This window comes from Clupea harengus, chromosome 4, assembly GCF_900700415.2.
Source record: "Clupea harengus chromosome 4, Ch_v2.0.2, whole genome shotgun sequence".
NCBI lineage: Eukaryota > Metazoa > Chordata > Actinopteri > Clupeiformes > Clupeidae > Clupea > Clupea harengus.
The window spans coordinates 8,348,772-8,368,267 of NC_045155.1; the positions used below are offsets into that span (position 1 = coordinate 8,348,772).

The window sequence follows — 19,496 nt, forward strand, 5'->3', positions numbered from 1 at the left end:
GTTGTGTTTGGAATGGGAACTTGGAGTGAGTCAGGCCATGAATCCTGGCATCTGCTGTTTTAATTTAGCCAATATTTGCTCATTCTGGTGTCAGTCCTGCAGTGCACACACATGTGCCTGTTGGTGAGATTCATTCGCATCTATTTATTTGGCCAACACTTCAACCAAAACCAACTTGAGTTGCAGAAGGCAATGCAAACAAATCACAGTTCTGTTATTCAGGGGGTTACGGTAAAACTGGTGCCTGGTGCAATTCTTGAGGCCTGTTTGGAACTTGTCCAATCCAGGGGAAGTGGGCAGCTCAAACCCTTTGAGATGTGGGGCTGCCACTGAAGTCGTTGTTTACCCATATACTGGATCCGTTTAAACTGTTCTTGCCTCTGTGTGAGGTGAGAGGCAACACATAATTGCATATCAAATCTCTGCTAAAGTAATGAGATGTGAAAAGATTTCTTTCCATTTTGGAGGGGGATCTTGATCTACTCAAAATTCATGAGTTGTTCCCTTTGGAGACCATTTGCAAATGACTAGAGGTACATCCTTGGAGGAGATTAGGTCAACCTTGAAAACCTTGAATTGTATATTTCTGTCAGATGAGGAAGAGGGAATAAATGTCCTGCCTCTAAACTTTCCATTGCAATTCCATCATAACTAATTGTCTGGGTTAATATCATCTCTCGCCAATGTCACTATAGTATGACTATAAAATAACAAAATGCTCTAATTATAATCGTGTACCTGTTTTTATAGGATAACAAGGGTAATATTTTTTTGTTAATACCACTCAACATGAATAGTTTGAATTGATAATAATTGAGTTATTAATGTCAGTTCTGAATTAGGCCTGGAAGGGGCTAGTTTTTTGTACTTTGTCAAGAGTCATGTCCTCATCAGTTAAATGGAACATTATTCTAATACCTTGGTCATCCTTCACCAGACAGGGAAGGAACGTGTATATCAGTCAGTGCAGTTCATAATTCACAACCCACTTCAATAAGGAAGAACGATCCATTCACGGCCTAAATAAACATGCATATCCATGATAAATCCTGTGTGAGGCTAAATGGATTGGGTAATTCATTGACACTATTTGGCTACTTCACGACATGCTTTGGTTGCCAGCCTTCATGAGTAAAATTCTGAGCACACACACACACACACACACACAAGCATATACATATATTGTACGGCTACAGTATTGGGTATAGCTGTTAACTTTCTATGCTGCATTATTTACCAACCAAAGTTTCTGTAAAACTTCAGTATACAAAACCTGAAAATAATGCATGTCTATTCACGCATAGCACAAATCAGGAATCAATGTGCTTTTGTTCCAGATGGTGAACTTGCATTGTAAGGAGTAAAAAAAACAAGCAATGTAATGGGTTGTATCTGTAATCAATGACTTGATTTAAATAATAATGACCTCATTAACAGGGTGTTCTACAACATATTTGTAACAAGTAATGCTCTAATTTTCTGTTGACTGTGGTTTGGAAACAGGGCAGGCAAGACGGTTCCCATCCAACTTCTAAGCTCTTCCAAATTTACAACCAGAGTCAGAGTCATCTATAGTTCCTACAAATACATTAGAGGACAATAGCAGTATGCACACACATACATACATGCATACACACATCGTTGTGCATTGGTATGCCTTTATGTGGATGTAGGGGTGAGGTGTCAATAAAAGATTTGCAGAGGGGCCACTAGAGAGGCACAGTAAATAAGCTCACTTGGTCTATCCTGACAGAAAGCCATTCATTAATATTTCATCAAGGTACCATGACAAAGAGGTGAAGAGTGTTTTGCGAAATGTCTTCTCCGTGATTGCTACCCTCCTGTCAGTCTCTGCAGCCTACACAAGACCTGCTTATGGACGTGACCAAAACTTTCAAAGACAACACCCGCCTGACAGTGATAACAGTTGATTAATCCTGATGCAGGGCAAATATTTCAATGTGGAGATATTGTAAGGGTGTAAGCCAAAAGAGTGGCCTACAGAATGCCAATAAGTAGTGCAGTCTCTTTGATTTCATTTGCACAGTCTGGGACATTCCACATCTTGCAATACTTTTGTCTAAACCAGTTTGGTTTCACAGTCCAGTGATTGTACCTCTGCATGCATCTCCCTCTGCGTGTCAAAGCAATCGTGTCTGGTGTGTGTTAACTGCAGATGTTTTGACAGTATGTGCGCAGTTATCCTTTTCTAGTGGATGTTGTGGTTATAAAATGCAAATGTCATGCTTTGAAGACTAGCAGGTTGCCAGGTAATAGTTGGTTGGGCTAATACGTATATAGGCCTTGATTCAAATAATGCAGACACCCACAGAGGTGCTTGAGTGCAGTAAACATGACAGTGAGTGCTCAGCCTCATGAAAGAAAGCCGGTGTACCCCTGCGGTTTCAGACTGGTCCAGTGTCAAGCTTGTTTTGTTTCCAACAGATGTACAATACAGGCCTAAAAGGCGGGTGTCAGGCTCTCCCATCCATCTGTTTATTGTCACGTCACCGGAGAGCAGTCATGACTTGGCAATTAAAGCCATTATCACCCCCTGTTTGATGAACAGTGGCAGGAGGCCATTTTCTGCAAACACATTCATGCTTTGTGCAGTTGCTCCATTTGCGTTTGGTCTTTTCATCTAGAAACCAGATTGCTACCTACATTTTTTTTTTCTTTACTTTCATCATTATTTTAATTAATTTATTGTAATTGTTCTGGCAATCAATGAGACTGCACGTAAAGGAGAATACAAATGCCGTGCACTTTATAAGTAGTCTCCAAATTGCTGTGTTTATTGTCAGCGTAATTAATTGTGAAAAATAGTTTGCGCGTACCGGGAGACGTGTGAGAGGATGAGCATGCATGGCCATGTGAACGGTGGCATTTAAATCAGAGGGAATCGCTGAACAGCATCCCCACTCCCGCGGGGAAGAGTCATTCATCATGTGCAGGGAAAAAAAGGGAAAAAGCCCGGGCTGACATCCCTATGCCTGCCATCGCCAGGTTCCTTTCACGCTTCTCAGGGGGAGGCTGTCACATCTGTGAAGAACGACCTCTGACCCAACATGTGACATGCAGCTGTCATTGAACCACCATTCATCAGACTTGTTGCCTGTAGAGGTCACCTCCCTAACCTCTAAGAAGGCATTGCACCCCCCCGCTATGCATCCACACTGCACAGATCGTATGCAGTTATCTATATGCATGAAGGTGATGATACACAGACTGTTAGGCGTGTTTGTTGAATTTATAGTAGCAGAACTCCAGCATTGAGCATATCTGCTATTATTGGTAGCATGATATCATGTCCTTCCGCTGGAGGAAGCATTATCTAGTACGAAAAGGCAATTTCCCCGTGTTCCTGTTCCCTAATTTTCATTTCTGATTATGATATACATTGCATTAATTATATTCAGAATGTATTGTTCTAAGATAATCATTTTGATATTGTAATGTCTGTTTCAAATGCATAAGGAGGATGACTGTGGTGGGATGTCCCCTTTGTTTGTGAAATCAGCCGGATCTGACACAACAGGAAACTATTTCATATTCAAAGTCTTCTATAATTCCCAACTGAGTAGACCAAACATCCCCAGAAGAGAAATCGGCAGTTGTAAAACCAGCTAAAAGACGTATTCGTTTTCTTTTGCCGTCTCCAGGCACTGTTGTTGCAACCCCATGGTAACAGGGTCCTTCTGAGAGGAAGTCATTTACGCTTGTCTGCATTTTGATACCAGTGGGTCTTATTAGCTGTTGTTTTCATAACTTGCTCTCTTCGTTCAGAAGACTTTTGCGGTTGGCTCACTTGACATAATTATAAAATATATAAAAGCTCTACTTTTAGTTGGCTATCGGTTTAATTGTTAATGTACATTGTTTGGTACAGAATTATTTTAATTAGCCTCAGTTCAGACATAACAGGCTACCTTTTTGTGTTCATTAAATTCAGTTCTGAATAAATTGCTTAACATCCTCTCCTTCATTAATGTGAGGGAGGACCTGAAGAAAACAGAGGCTCATGATACAACCAAACAACAACAAGTCAATTGATGTATTTAAATAAAAACTTAACTTAACTTAAAGATACGCCCAGAGTACAATTGAACTGATGGCAATCTCTTTCAGTTACATGATGGAATGGAATGCAGTGCATTTTGAAATCGCAGGTTTATATTTCACAATCTCAACTTGATTTGATGCAACTGTGATTTTTTTTTTTTTTAAATGTCATTTTTCAGTTCTTACCTTGCAATTGCAACTTTTTATCTTGACAGTCCCCCTCTGAGCTTCAGAAAGAGCATGTCTTGAGATTCTGCGCTGTGGAGGTGGGACCATGCTGAGCTTCAGAGGAAGAGACTGTGGAGGCAGTTCCTTTGGCTTTTCTTTTTATGTATGCTTTAAAAATGGATGAGTGAGAGTGCCATTGCATTGGTCACATCAGTCTACCCTTCTCATGTTAGAGCCTCTCCAGGCTTTTGTTCGGTTTTTACCTGCTTTTTACTCCTTAGGTGGTGCAAGCTTGAATGAGTAGCTTATGGTCTTTCAGGCTGTTTCCTCCTGCCACCTGTGGATTTCATTGCACATAATGATATGGCAGAGCATTTTAATAGAGGTCCATCAAATGGGCTCTGTCTGATATTAGTTTCCGGCTGCACAATTCATTATTCAGTGATTTGGAAAATAACAACAAAATATGAATCTGTTAATGATTTTTTAATGATAATTGTTGAATTATAGTGCTATTTTAAAAAGTACAAAATTGTTTCTTCCTCCCAGGAATTTGTTATACGTTTCTCATCACTGTAAGAGTGTAGACACAAACAAGGAATTTTGTGCCGACAATGTCCATCAATTCTGTGGGTTCCGGTTGCCCTTGTGGGAAGAAAATATTGTATTTCTTCTCCAGCTATTGATTCAACCAGGGGTCACATAACAAAGTGAGGGAGAAACATACTGGACTGAAAACCATGTTGATTCAGTGGGGATGTCCTTGCCCTTACACACTCAATAGCAAACAACACGAGAGACCTACTGCACCAATAGAACAGGGCAATGTAACGATATGACTGAAAGCAGATTGACTTGTGGGTGGTTTCTTTAATAGGATATTTAATGATTTAATTGGTACTCGTTTCTCTTCCCAATGCCCTTGACTATTTCACAATACAGTTTGTGTGTAGTTCTGTCGAGGCTGTCGGATAGATAATGACACTGACATGCCTGGGCAAAGTGAGGTATTGATGTTTTCCTTAACAAACCCCATTGCCAGGTCTCTGGGCTGCTGCTTGCCAAGAGCACTCAAACTAGCCAGCACTTTTCTAGACGCTACTGAACCCCACTGTTCCTAGTCACACTGACGCCAACTCTGGAACATTCTCCCATCAGTTGTTCTGGCGTCGTGTCCTTTGTGCCTGTGGAGACACATGGCTCTCATTGAAATAAAAAATGAGAAAAAGCTAATAGAATTTGGTTCTCTACAGAGTGTCAAGGATAACGTGCTGCCAGCACTCTCTCTCAGTTGGCCAGTGAATCACTTTGTCCATGTAAGACGTCAAGCATTGGGTTACTGTTTATTTTAGCACCTTTTTGTGTAATACAGTATCAAACAACGTATTGAAGATATTTAAATTGTTACCATGGTCGAATTTGACAACACAAATTGAATGCTGGGTTAACAAACTAGTGCTTTCAGTGTTGTTGTGGCTTTTTCATTGAACATTTAGATTTAAAACTAAATATGGCCACACTTAAGGTCCATAACAACTGGTTCATCCAACTAAACAGACTTTCTAAAATAAACCTCTGAATCACTGCTATCACTCAAGAATCGGTTGTCAGCTTCCCTTTATGTAAGAGACCTCTCAAGATGAGAAGCTGCTACTGAAGCTGATACTGAATCATAGAGCCTCATGAACACATATCCTGGCCTTAGGAGACACTACTCCGTACTCCTATGCTACAATGATGGGCCCCAGCTTTATTATCCTGCGGTCAGTATGAAGTAACCCCATTGCTATACAGTACATAGGGGAATGCAATTATCTCACTGATTTTTCCTATGTTATTAAATACATCTATGTATATAGTGGTGCTATTGTAAGGATTGTTCATATAATGTTAATTGAATGGAAGTGAAGCGTGCAAAGTTACATAAAATAAAAATGAATTCAACATGCTTTGTAGAGTTTACAATAATGATAAACTCCTTGGCAAAAGCCTTGACCCTGGCCAGTTGCCTGAAGCCAAGTAATATTCACAGCCCCTGCTGATTTTGTCTTCCCCCGACAAAAGGTGGCATTGACGCTGAATTGAGCCAATACACAGACAGCACACAGAGTGTTAGTGAGCAATTTTTGAAACTGAGGATAAAGTGAGATCGACCATAAAGAGGATTTAAGGTACCAGTTTAAAGGCAGACGTGAATGAGATTAATGAATTAAAAGGGCCATGACCCCATAATTAAGAGACAGAATTAAAGTCAAATAAAGAAGGAAAATGAAACCGTGTCAGCCCCTACAGAACAAATTTAAAGGACAATAGATTTCAGATAGAAAGACTTATAGATTTATATTATACTTAAAAATTGATTTGTGTCTCTCTTTACACCTTGTAGGTTATCAGCCCCCTGCTCCACCACCCCTCCTCGGATGAACAGAGTTATGTTTTAAGTTCTGTTTGCAGCAATGAGCATGGCAACGTTCCCCTTTATATTCATGTAGGTAAAAAAAAAACACCTTATTATTTGCAGTGCTGTGCTAGTTTGATCGGCTTTTGTTATTTAGAGGTATACAACAACAATGAAACCAAGAATAAGAAAACTTGTCTCGCAAAAGGACACTGACTCCTACAAATAATTAATCCGTTTTTTTTTTCTGTGAGTGAGCGACCAAGGTGAGTGTAGGATATGTAAAGAGAACTCATATGCCCTCGTACGAAATCTACCAGTGTGCAGGTACGCTCAGAAACTGCCACTCAAAGATTGACTGAGAGCTGACGAAAACTAAAGCCTCACCTTCTGACAGGCCAATGTAAGCATGGTCAGAAAGCTTCCCTCCCAGTCTTGTTTACTCTCTCCGTATTGCCGTCTTCCCCATGCACTGAACAGTTCACATATTTGTGCATGTTGATTTGTCACAGCCCTGTCCAGTGCTTGGGTAAACTAAGAACAGCGGTCTAAACTAAAAGATTTGTTTTTCTTGTGTGTCAGTCATACAAGATTTAGCCCTTCCTGTTCATGGTGTTCACCACTCATGAGATGAGGCAGGAGTTCAACTTATTGGGCATTCTGCTCCAATGAGACGAGTGACGAGTCTGAAAGGTCCACCTGCCGAGACAGAAAATTAAGCGGTGAAGGGAGTCTCAGTGGGGGACTGGGCTGAACAGAGGTGCTGTTATTAACACAGTTATGAGTGACACCTCAGCACGGGGGGTTTTAAGGACCCTGTCCTGACATTAAATCTGAGCCCCTCTCACATCACAGCCAGAGAGTATTCCAGGTGCACTAATAAAATGTATACACTGACCCTTCGTAGGTGGTTTAAAAATTACATTTCTATCACACCATACCTTGTTATATATTGTTTATCGTTTTGTTTTCAATGTTTGGTTGAAAGAAGTCAACAAGGGAGAAGAACGAAAACTATGGTTGAGTTGTTTGCATTATACGCTAGTGTATATTACATGTGTATTATCTGCTAGTGTGTATATTACATGTTACGGTACACCTTGTTACTGGTACAATATGGTGTACAACAGAGCACAAAGTTACAAAGTTCAAAGTTCAAAGTACAATATACAAAGTACAAAGTTCTAGAAACAGCCATTGATAAATGTAATACAGACTTTATCCAACTCTGTATGTTTCAATATACAGAAGTATTCAGTGAAGAATCTGACTTTTTTGGAACCCATTGATCAGCATCTCAGGCTATGTGCTTTTAGACTGGACATTACTTTTCACTTCCATAAAAATGGCACATGCCTCAGTATGCCTCAGCATAGTCTGAAGTATTTGTATTTCAGTGATGCCTTATTGAAGCACCAATCCATCAGTCTCTGTGCGGTGCGGTTAGTATTCAGGCCAGTCGAGCCCCACTGGACACATTCCAGAACTTGAGTGGACAATTTCCTCTATGTACTCTGTGTACCAACACAGAGACACCATCAGGGATTCACATTCTGATACGTATCAATACATTGTAACCTATAATTGGTTTAGATACCACAGAGCTCTATAGCCATAGGTACGGAAACTGGGACAGAAGTAGAGTTCACCTGGACTATTCTAATTTCTTGTTTTACAGGAACAGTTGCAGAGAGAGACTAGCGGGGCATTCACAGTAGGTAATGAGGGCCTGCATAAACAAATGCCCTCAAGCCATTACCTCAAATTTATAACGGGGTAATTTGTCACAGCGATCACCTCACTGATCCTTATTCAGAAAAAAAAAACTGGTTTGTGTTGCCTGTGGCTGATTCGTTTAGGGAATTCAAATTGAAATGACAAGACTGATAAAAATGACCCTCTAGGACACAAGACAAGCATTGCATAATTCAGTGATTAAATTTGGACAACTTGATTTCACACTGGAGTTTGAAAATAACCATTCATCTGTTGGTTAGTTGTCTCAGGCATGCCATGTCTTTACCCTGAGGCCTCTCTGCAATTCCAAAATAACTGACATGGAGTAAATAAGACATACCAATTACACACAGGGCAAGACTTCAAACGTCAACTGTTGTTGTCAGTTAAATGCAATGCAAGCTGAGGGCTTGTCCACACACCAGCATCACGCCATAGTTTCCTTGGGGCTGAGAGGTTCATTTTTATGCATTTACCAACCGCTCCACACACCTCTATTTCATCCAAAGGTATAGCAGTTGTATTTGTTTTGAATTTGCCTGCATATTGCACATTGGTGGTCAGACATCTCCCTGGGTGGTTCATGTTCATGTGTATCTGATCAATAGTTTGCTTGCTCTTTGGCATTCAACACAGAATTGTGAAGGTAACCTTTTTGGTCATTTGCAATATCACCTTAGAGCTACTCTGTGTGTTTCCAGCAAGCGGCATCTCGTCAGAACACATTACAGATATTTGGCCTTACCTGAATTTCAATCAGCCTTGGTCTCTCTCAAAGGCAAGAGGCACTGTTGTCTCAGGCGGAGCCCTCTGTACTCAAGGGTTTCATTCTTTTTCGCTCAGACTTAATTTTTATTCCATTTTCTGAAATGTTTCGAATGTGACAAAAAAGTCATGATTCTTATATAAACACTGGAGAATAGCATGAAGTTTAACTGAAAAGCAATTTAACATTTACACCTTATCATTTCACATATAGAGATACTGCAATTGATGATGATATGAGGAATTTCATCAAACTGTTAATGCCACAAGTTTATCTAGGAAACACCAAGATTATTTCTGGCTATGTTTGGGGGTGTTGTTGTAACCCGAATGACCTTAAAAAAAAATGAAAAGGCCATATCTGTCATTTTGTCAGCTACATCAACGGTGACTCATCTGTCTAGTATTTACACCCTTCCTGGTATTTAGAGCTATCCAGCAGTTCTGTCTTTCCCTTTAAAACTGTGGCAAACTGATATTGTTTCCTGACAGTATTGAATTAAAGAGACTAGAATGGGGCCTTCCTTTAACACTATAGGTGCCTCTTTGGGGGCTAAAGCACTTGTAGGCACCTGCATGTGTGGCAAGACTAACAGCCAACAAGATCATGGATCTTGGATTTGACAGAATTCTTGTCACCAACATTTTTAACATCATTAAGGAACTATCAGACAGATCAGATGTGGAGGTAAATTACATCTCAACAATAATGTTATACCATTTCTGCAGAACATTCAAGAAGACAGCACTACACCATCTGGTCTGTGAAAGGGATGTTATGAATGGCCACATTCCCCTGAATATGTGGTCAGTTGGGTGGCACAAATCAGAAAATACAGCAGGTCATGCATGTCAACATTACTCCATCTTTGAAATATTCAGAACATTTTATCTTCCCTTAATAATTATCAATAAACCCCAACCACTCTACTGACTTGTATTAGTTACTGCATCTTGTAAAAACGGACAGCTGGTATGTCAAGGACAGGACGTGGAATAGAATGCAGTCTCTCCGGTGAGACCTGGGCCACCACACTCGCGTCTCATCAGGCTGTCACCTGCCTCAGTGAGCCTCTGCCTGGCTGTGAATAAACAGGAGCACAGGTCTGTCAGTGAGCCTCTGCCTGGCTGTGAATAAACAGGAGCACAGGTCTGTCAGTGAGCCTCTGCCTGGCTGTGAATAAACAGGAACACAGGTCTGTCTCAGTGAGCCTCTGCCTGGCTGTGAATAAACAGGAGCACAGGTCTGTCTCGGGTCTGTGTACTCATCCCAGTCCTTCAACAGCCCCTCTCAGAACACAGCAGCTCCAGTACCCGGGGTCTTCCGGGGGCTACTGGATGTGAAGACAGCGATCCTGTCAGCCCTCTCTAATTAACACTGTCCTGTAGGTACCGCTGTTCAGTGACGTAACCTCTGGATCTGCTATTCGTATTATAGTGAGGGACGGAGATGTTCTCACCCAGTCACCCTGGGAGGAAAGAAATCTATAGCCTGATGGTTCCTGTTTCTAAAATGAGTTTGAGATGACTTGAAGAACAATTCTTCTCTCATTAACAAGCACTTAAGCATTTAGAATGCCTACGAAACCATATTTGTCTACATGTCATTGTCATGTTGCAAATTGTATATCTACCACTGGAGAAAATGCTAGTTACATCAACAGCACACATTCATACTCTGGAATAAGTTCATATTTTCACAGGGGAGTTCATTTTAACTTTGCTTTTACGTACACACAGCACTGACCATCAAAGTTATCCTTTTTCATTCACAAAAGGATTATACCCCTATAGTTATGGTTATGGTATGGTTGTAAATCATTTTTTTTATATGGCCATTTCTTTTTGGACTCAGATCAATCTTGAATATCAGACATAAAACCAAACACATGTATCATTTGACCATATATTGGCAGTATACATATTTCTTGGAGTTCTTTTAATAGTGGTTATCGCTATAAACATTAGTGAAATATTCCCTGTAGTCTTGCAGCTCCAACCTCTGGCATCAGAGTAATGGGATTTCTGTCATAGCTGGAAATGTGCAGCCAGGGAAAATGAGTCAATCACAGGTCAATCCATTTTCCTTCAGGTGAGCTTTTAATCATTCAGGTGAGACAAATGTTGTTTGTTGATTTGATAACTCAGTGGTGGTCTATGCCATTAACATGGTTTTGTGCAGTGGCAGGATCACTTTCTCCACCCTCCAACCCAGGCAGCAGACATAGTGATTTTAAATGTGTAGTCCCTAAAAGCAGGTATTTTTATGTCAATCTTCTTTTAAGATATAGATACGTTTGTCAAGAGCTTTGCCAAATCGCATCTTTTGTCTGTTGATTTGATATGCAGTAATCCGATATTGTGAAAAAGGTTATTCAGGTCTGTGACTAGTTCCTTCTCTCTTTTATGCCTTAATACATTTCCAATATTAATATGCAGCCACAGCAGATTTTGTTTATTAACCAAGTGCAAATCATTCAAACATTGCAATGCAAGCTGTTTGCAATGTAACTATACATCTAGACTTAATGTATGGCTGCTGACTGAGTGGTCCGTGGTAGCCTCATTAAAGGGGGTCAGTAGAGGCTACCTCATAATGAATAAGTGCAGGCTGCAGACTTTCTCGTTATCACTGAGGCCGGTGGCTTGATGGATATGTGGAATACTCTTGACCTCAGATGACACTTATGGGTCAGCCACCCTGGCTGTCAGCAAAACACACCACCTCTCTCATATAACAACATCCAATCCTCTCAGGTTGGCCGACGCGGCGACCCGGCAAGGGCACTTGGGCCGGGGAGAGCGCCGGACGATGTGGGCGGGTGGAGGTGTTCTGAGGCCAGCTTGAATAACACCCACCTCAGACCCGGCTCGCCGTGTTCTCATTAAATGGAAAACAACACAGGCTCTCTCGCTCTCAGACCCCTTTTTCTGTAACAGTCTGTGGTGAGATTTCATTCTAAGGTCCCCACAACTAATATGAGTCAGAAAAAGACTCGGGGCAGAGGCCATGCAATTTGGTGCCATTGCCTTTCTCTTTCTCTTCTACCTTTCTCTCACAAACAAATCATTTTTTGGGCTGCAATCTCTCTGCTGCTACATTCGAAGATTCTGGTCACCCGGCCACCCAGTGAAGCTTTTGAAATAAAACAAAAAGCCCTCTCCTCTTATAAATACATTACAGTTCCCTCTCCTCTTATAAATACATTACAACAACAGTTTTGTAGAATTTCACATCATATTGAATGGTGATCTGTGTCTTGCTTTTTGCAAGGACAAGTACATTTGTAAAATAATTGAATTTTGAGCAACCGAATTAGAATCACAATGAAGCTGGATATGAGTCTGTGCTCGTGCTTTCCCCCAGTCTCCCAGTCCCTGCTCGTCTTGACCGTTACTATGGAGGACCTGAGACCGGAGCAGCGTGGTTGGAGTGCTTTTATCTTCTCACATAGACCTCTGTGTGCTCAGGAGAGGATGACACGTTAAGTCAGCCATGGAGCCCACGCATGGCGGTGAAGCGTCACCTCTGTGGCCCCTTCCTCCTCGTTGCCTTCCTCAGTCCTGGACTCACAGCGTAAGCCAGGAGGCCTGGGCTACATAATAGAATGGAATAGATAACTTTACTATGGCAGACAGACACAGATGTCTGAGGTAAGGAGACGAACTCTGGCTGTTTCCTTCCTCATGCATTATGGATTTGTATATCAGGGCCAGTGTCTTATGCTCTGTACAGTACATCAGTCAGCACTTCCACACGTATCATCTGATGACATATTTTCCTTTAAATAGGGAGATCAATAATGAGATCAAATACCTGAATATGTACTGTTGGATGAGAAAATACCTGAAAATGTACTGTTAGATGAAAAAATACCTTAATATGTATTGTTTGAATATACAGATAGTATGATCTAAATAATAAAATACAAACAACATGAACTCATTTTTTCCCCTTCATTTTTAAGTTCTGTATCCACTTTAATCATAACCAATAGCTCTAACCTCAAACAAACATCTGGTTTTGTCATCTGTCAGCAGGTGCTTGAGGGGGGGATGCTGCTCTGTTATCTCTTTACGAACCTCAGGCATCTGATTGCTCTACAGATTGGATGCAGTTGATGGAATTGGGGTCAGAGTGGTTTACTTAAAAGGTATCACTTTTTTTTCCACATTCAGGAAAAAATAGGAGCAGCTATCACACAACATGTATTTGCACTATAAGACACAGTGTGCCTCCTTGTTATTGGATGGGCTGTATAACAATGAATTTGTTTAGAAAACTATGATGGACATACAAATTGTTTATATATAGATAAAGCACATCAAAATACCATAACATGCATTCTGTAGTGAGCAGACTGTTTCATTTGTGGAAAGTCAATCTAGATGATTTTTTTCAAGAATCAAAATGAAAATGACCAGAGGAAGATCTATTAATCACCCCCTTCAACTGATTGGCTAAATAACATAAATTAACAGCAGAGCCTCTAATTGGATATTGGCTCATTGCCCATGAGAAAATAGAGACAGATGATTGGACCATGATATCATTAATGTAAGGCAGACAGCAACAGTGTTACTGTAAAATCACTCCTATGTGTCGAATTGTAATGAGCAAGAGAACTACAGTTTGTATTTAAAATTAACAAATAAACCTTATTGGATTTCCACCAGCATTTTACAAAAGGGAGGGAATTCTACAAGTTTCGATTGTTATTAGACAACAGTGACATTATAGGCCTACTATAACAATGTACAAAAGCAAGAAAACAGTTTCAAGTGTTTCCAAGCCAATAAACAGGCTATATTCCCACATTCACATTTTATTTATTTTATAAAACTATGGTGTGCTCATGCACATGTTTCAAAGTCTGGGGAGACTTTACCTGTTATAGACCTACACTAGGTCCCCTTTACCAATCTCTCTTACATATTCACTACACATATTTTGATATAACATTGTATTATGTGCTCCTTAGATTACAGAAGCTGACTGCCTCCTGCTCTGACCTTAGTTAAAATGTTTTGATTGCCACCATCTGTTACCTTGCTGTAAACACATAATACCAATGTTGAGTGCCACCTGGTGTTATATTAGAGTAAGCACACCCTGTGAGACCAAGTGCTATTTTCCCATGGTGCTGCAACTATACACATGTTTGAATGAGCCAGACTTCAAACTGACAGAAAAATTGTTTTACAATCCTTCCCCTTCTCTGTGGAAGATTTATATTCATCTTTACAGAGCCCTTTTCCAGTATGTTCACACAACCCCACTGGCTTTTTCCATTTAAGACTGGGACTTCATTTTCAGATCTTTTTGGGTCGAAACTTTTACTAAGGACAATTAACGATCTAAATCGGCCCAGAATTGAGTCTACAACCGGCAACCGCAAAACGGCTATACAATGGAATCCTACGAGGCAAAGTAGCCTGCTACAGAGTATAAGGGCCACATTAAAAAAAGAGGAAGGAGGAGGAATATTTGTTTTTTATAGAGTGAAATGAAAAGAATAGAGTGGAAATGTTGAGAATAAAGTGGAAATGTTGAGCATAAAGTTGAAATCCCATTTTGAGAATGAAGTCGCAATGTTGAAAACTTCAGAATAAAGTCGAAATGGCTGGCTAGGTTGACGACTTCAACTCTGCTAGGCTAGTAACGTCAGGGTTATGCATTAAGAAATCGGCTTTACATTATTAATATGATATATGGTTCAGTAGCGGTCAGTAGGCTAGCTGGGAGTGGTCAGTCGCTCTTCTAAGTGATTCATGGCTGACTGCCAGAGTGTGTAACATACATCCTTGGAGTGGTGCAATTGTATTCTAAAATGAAAGCTGTATTCAATGCAATGAGCATCGTCATTTACAAAAAACAATATTTGTTTTTATTCATTAGAATTATTTCTGTTTAATTTCAAAGGCCCATTTGACCTGATAAGCACCCTGTTGGCTCAGAAGGGGACATCCAGTGCATAAACAGCACATTTTGCCTCCTGCTGTCAACATATAATTGTAGAAGTGAACTGCCTCTTTGCAGTGAGTGGACTTCTGGTTTTTGGACTTTTCCATGTGGATGATCTAAGACACTTTACCAATTTCCTTATGTGATAGCTGTGCAGTGATTTAGCCTGGAGTTTGTCCGAGGCTTTCCCCCAGACAGCAGGGTTTCACCTCATAGCGGGAATGGGCCACATATGTTACACATTAATGTGTCCAGAGAGGCTTAGTGTTCCTCGTGAGTCTTCCAGCACAACCTAAAAAAACAAGACATTGATCTCATCAAGGCTATTGTGAACAGTTGTTTTATTAAGGTTACATTCAAGAGCTTTTCTCCTTTCTTTCTTTATTTGCTACCTTTGAATATGCAAGAGTGCAAAATAACTTAACCAAAGTACATACAACCTATTTCTTTCATTGCTGGTTGTACATTCTTTGCAAAAGCGATGAACTAAATGATCAATTTGCAAGCCAAGAAAAGAAAAAAAACAATATCCAGAAATCAGGATATTGATCAAGTCATTGTGCAAAGCTTGTTCTAGCACAGAACAGGTAGGCTGCAGCTGACAGAGAGGGGAAATAGTCTGTCTTAGTACATTTGAATGAACCGTTGGCTATCTCTAAAGAGATAATGAGAAATTATCTTCTCCCTTACTTGCACTTTTATCCTCTAATGTTAGTCACACATGCCATGCAGTTAGCTACTTTGATTCAGTGCAGTGAAAGAAATGTAGTGAAATACTATAATTGTGTAGGTACACAATGCATTAAAAAGCAGCAGAAATATTCGGCCTTGACTGTTGAACTGTTCATTGTAACTTGGGATTTAAATTGGACATTGTCTCTGTAAGTAATGCATAGAGAAGGTGAATTTATTACTGGAAAATAAGATTAATGTCAGAATCTGACAAAGAACACAGAGTGGTTAGCGTTTTTAAAAGTAAATAAAATGCTCTCATAAAAGTTGCCTTAATGCCTTAAATTAACAGAACCGTAATAGTTACCTGAAATGAAAGGGCATAATTTTAAAGTGGCACATGTCCATGGAAAACAGGGTTTTGAAAAGTAGCCTCCATTGCTCCCCACTAGGGTGAAGTCAGGTCAAATGGACCAGCAGGTAAAATGGGTCGTATAAAGTTGGAGTGACATAGCTCTTCAACATTCAACAGCCAGTCACCGCTCATTTATTAACACTTTTCGACATGTACCTACACACAATAATAACACCTGATACCCATTAATACCACCTAATCTATGCAAGCATATACAAACGTATTATAAACGTTATTTTTAAGTATCAGACTAAACAACAAAAATTTGATACAATAAACAATATTTGATTTTATTATGCATGAATGCATAATTATGCATATTTCTGATTAATTTCAATGGCCCATTTGACCTGATAAGCACCCTTTTGGCTCAGAAGGGGACATCCAGTGCTTCTACAGAATTGTAGAAGTGAACAGGACTTTTGGTTGTCTCCATGTGCATTTCAGTGGTGTTTGATGATGATCTAAAACTACAAAAAGTGGCCCAATTTACCTGACTTTGCCTGTGTGTCTCTTAAAGAACCAGTCATAAAAGCATGACACTGCCTGACTCAAAAATTCAGAATAATTCTATCTTTGAAAACCAAGAGAATAGAAATTGGAAATTGATTTAAAGCTAATTTTATGACTCTGGGGAAATATGAAGGTTGCCAATCAGACTTCAAATGGTAATGCTGGGAACCTTCCGTACAGACATTTACTGCAGGTAGCCTACTGAATATTTGTTGTAAGTGTTTACATTTTCTGGCGGCTGGCAAAATCAACATTTTGGCAAATTACTGCCACCTACTGGGTTACATTTGTAGCATAAATTAAACTCTGACAAACCATATTACTCATTGGTGAAGTTTCAACATGTTCGTACACATTTCAATGAACTGTGTGTAGAAAGATGACCATACACCCTTAAGCATCTAAATCAGAACATCTGTAGTTTCACTAACTGCTTGCATTATAGATATAATTAAAGATTTGCCCTGTGGAGGTTATGATAGGGTCCTATCAGTCATAATTGTGAAAAATGTACACTCTGAGAATCGTCAAAACAGTCAACCGTCCTCTCATTTATTTAAATAAAAATGAATAAACCATTCATTATTTTTTGTGGCCTAATTCTAAAATTGTGCAAATAGGCAGAAACATTTAGATAAAGCTAATAACCAAACCCTTCTCTTCACAGAAATCGCCTTTATCTATTCAGAGGTGCCATGCTCTAATCTCTGAACAGATGTAGCGTCAGTTGTGCAAATTAAGGTAAAATGTGCCAGTTCATTAAGAGCATAAGTAGCCATGCCAGAAGATTCATACAAACATTTAGTTTTGAGCTTCAGGCTTGTCTGGGAGAAGGTGTGGTGATGAGAAGTAGCCACTGTGGGTATTATGTGATCATATCTGCAGCCCTCTCATGTCAGACACTAAACTGACATTAGGCCCACATAAGATCTCCCCCTTAGACACACAACCCTCCAAATCAGACACTAAGCCAATGATATGAAATAATACCTATTGAGGACATCTTTTATAGATTAATAGGGGCTAAAAGAGCCAAGGAAGCACAGAGAATCTATAATCTGTTTTGAAAATGTACATCATTTTAGAGATGCCTCCTTAAATTGCGTCCTGAAATTAATCTTCAAATTTTCTCACTTTAACTGTTTTTACAGAATTGAACTTTGATTGAATTTGACTCTTTCCAAATTGACACAAATTGCCCTGGATATGGATCATTTGAAATCTGGTTGTAGCTTAGTAAGATGAGATGTAACAATCATCATGACAATCTGAAACCCTGAGATATTTTAGGAGCATTCAGACTGTTGACATGTGACAGAAGCCTGCTAATGCCTCATATCTCCTAGAATCGCCAGCTCTGTGGTGAAGTCATCAAACCACATCTCACATAGTGCAGAGCAAACTATGTGTAGGGAATGTTTAATGTGAATCAATAAATTAATGTGACTATGAATAAAACACCACCGAGGGGAAATAGATCTGGTAGAATTGGGAAAAACAACGCGGCCTTGACCAGATATGTGTGTTTGTGATTTCCATCAATCATCATTTATTTGCTCTTATCTATACTATTAATGCTCTGTTTGATTCTAACTTGTGTTGTCCTTGTTGTTGACCTTATTACCAGTGTGTTTCATATGCATTTGAACTGCTTCAAAAAGTTTGCCTTGGCCCAGGTCCTCTGTTTGGTACTATCCTCTACCAAGTGGTTAGTATTCACAGCTTGATAAATGCAAATAAATTAAATGAACAGTATGATGATTACGACAGAACAGCCAGAATCTGCCTTTCATTAATAAAGCTTAGTGATGTGGTTTCATTAGCTAATGAAAGGAGAACCGAAGGCTGATTTTTAAATCTGTGTAAAAGTTCATCAGTGGACTGATGCGTCTGATACTTGTCCTGGGGCCGGACTAGACGAAGTGTGGGAAAATGGCATGGCTCCTGGTCTAACACGACAGACAAAACCACCTTCTTTCATTTGACAACAAGTTCTTATTTTCTCACGTCTACTTCCCCATCCAGCCTCTCTCTCCATACTGCCCTTCTCCCCAGGAAAGTGGGGACGGAGCGCCCGGGGTGTTGAGATCGGAGTCCGTGTCTGACTCTCCTTCCGCCAGGTAGGGCCTGAGGCGGGCACGGAACGTGCCCCCCACGCCCCCGAACAGCCCGAGGCCAGAGGCCGGGAGCATGAAGTCGTCCTCGCGAGCCTGCGAGATGCTGAAGCCACTGAAGGAGCGCTCCAGCTCCTCATGGTCGACGGAGGGGATGGACAGGGACGTGTCGCTCTCCACGGCCGCGACAGCAGCGGCAGCAGTGTGTCTGGCCCTGCGGTGCCTGCGCTGACGGCTGCTCTCTGTGGCATCGTGCATGGGGGGCGGTGGTGGGATGCGGTAGAGCGAGGGGTCGTCCGTGCCAACGGGGGACACCCCTCGGCTGCTGTTCCAGCGGGGCACGCAGAGAGGCTCGTCCTCGGGCAGCGGTGACGTCTGCTGTGGCGGGGACTGCCTGCTCCACTGCGCTGAAGTCTGGTGCCGGGCCTCGCAGGGCGTGCTGCTGCCCAGGGGAGGTGGCTCCGCTCCTGAATAGACCTTAATCACATTCTCCCTTTCCTCATCCTCCTTCACGCTCTTCTCTTCTGGGCTGTGGTAAGGGGGGGCAGGGTCTGCCATTTTGAAGCCGAGCAAGGCCTCAGTCTCGGAGCGCGGGATACCCATGCGTTGCATGTACACATGCACCAAGAAGTCCAGCTTCTTGTCCATGGTAACGACCTGATGAGAAAGAGAGCTCAGACTTAAAGC

The 19,496-nt window shown here is 40.8% G+C and overlaps 1 protein-coding gene across 2 annotated transcripts in view; it reads right to left on the bottom strand.

Annotated features, from left to right (window-relative positions):
* Positions 1-15,419: 15,419 nt before the first annotated feature.
* The window catches only part of LOC105906769 (potassium voltage-gated channel subfamily KQT member 2-like), a 29,782-nt gene continuing 25,705 nt past the window's right edge, over positions 15,420-19,496 (bottom strand). For both annotated transcript variants that reach the window (XM_012834965.3, XM_031566008.1), the window contains one exon: positions 15,420-19,466. In XM_012834965.3, coding sequence (XP_012690419.1) covers positions 18,705-19,466 — 762 coding nt within the window. In that variant the 3' untranslated portion in view covers positions 15,420-18,704. The remainder of the gene's footprint in view (positions 19,467-19,496) is intronic.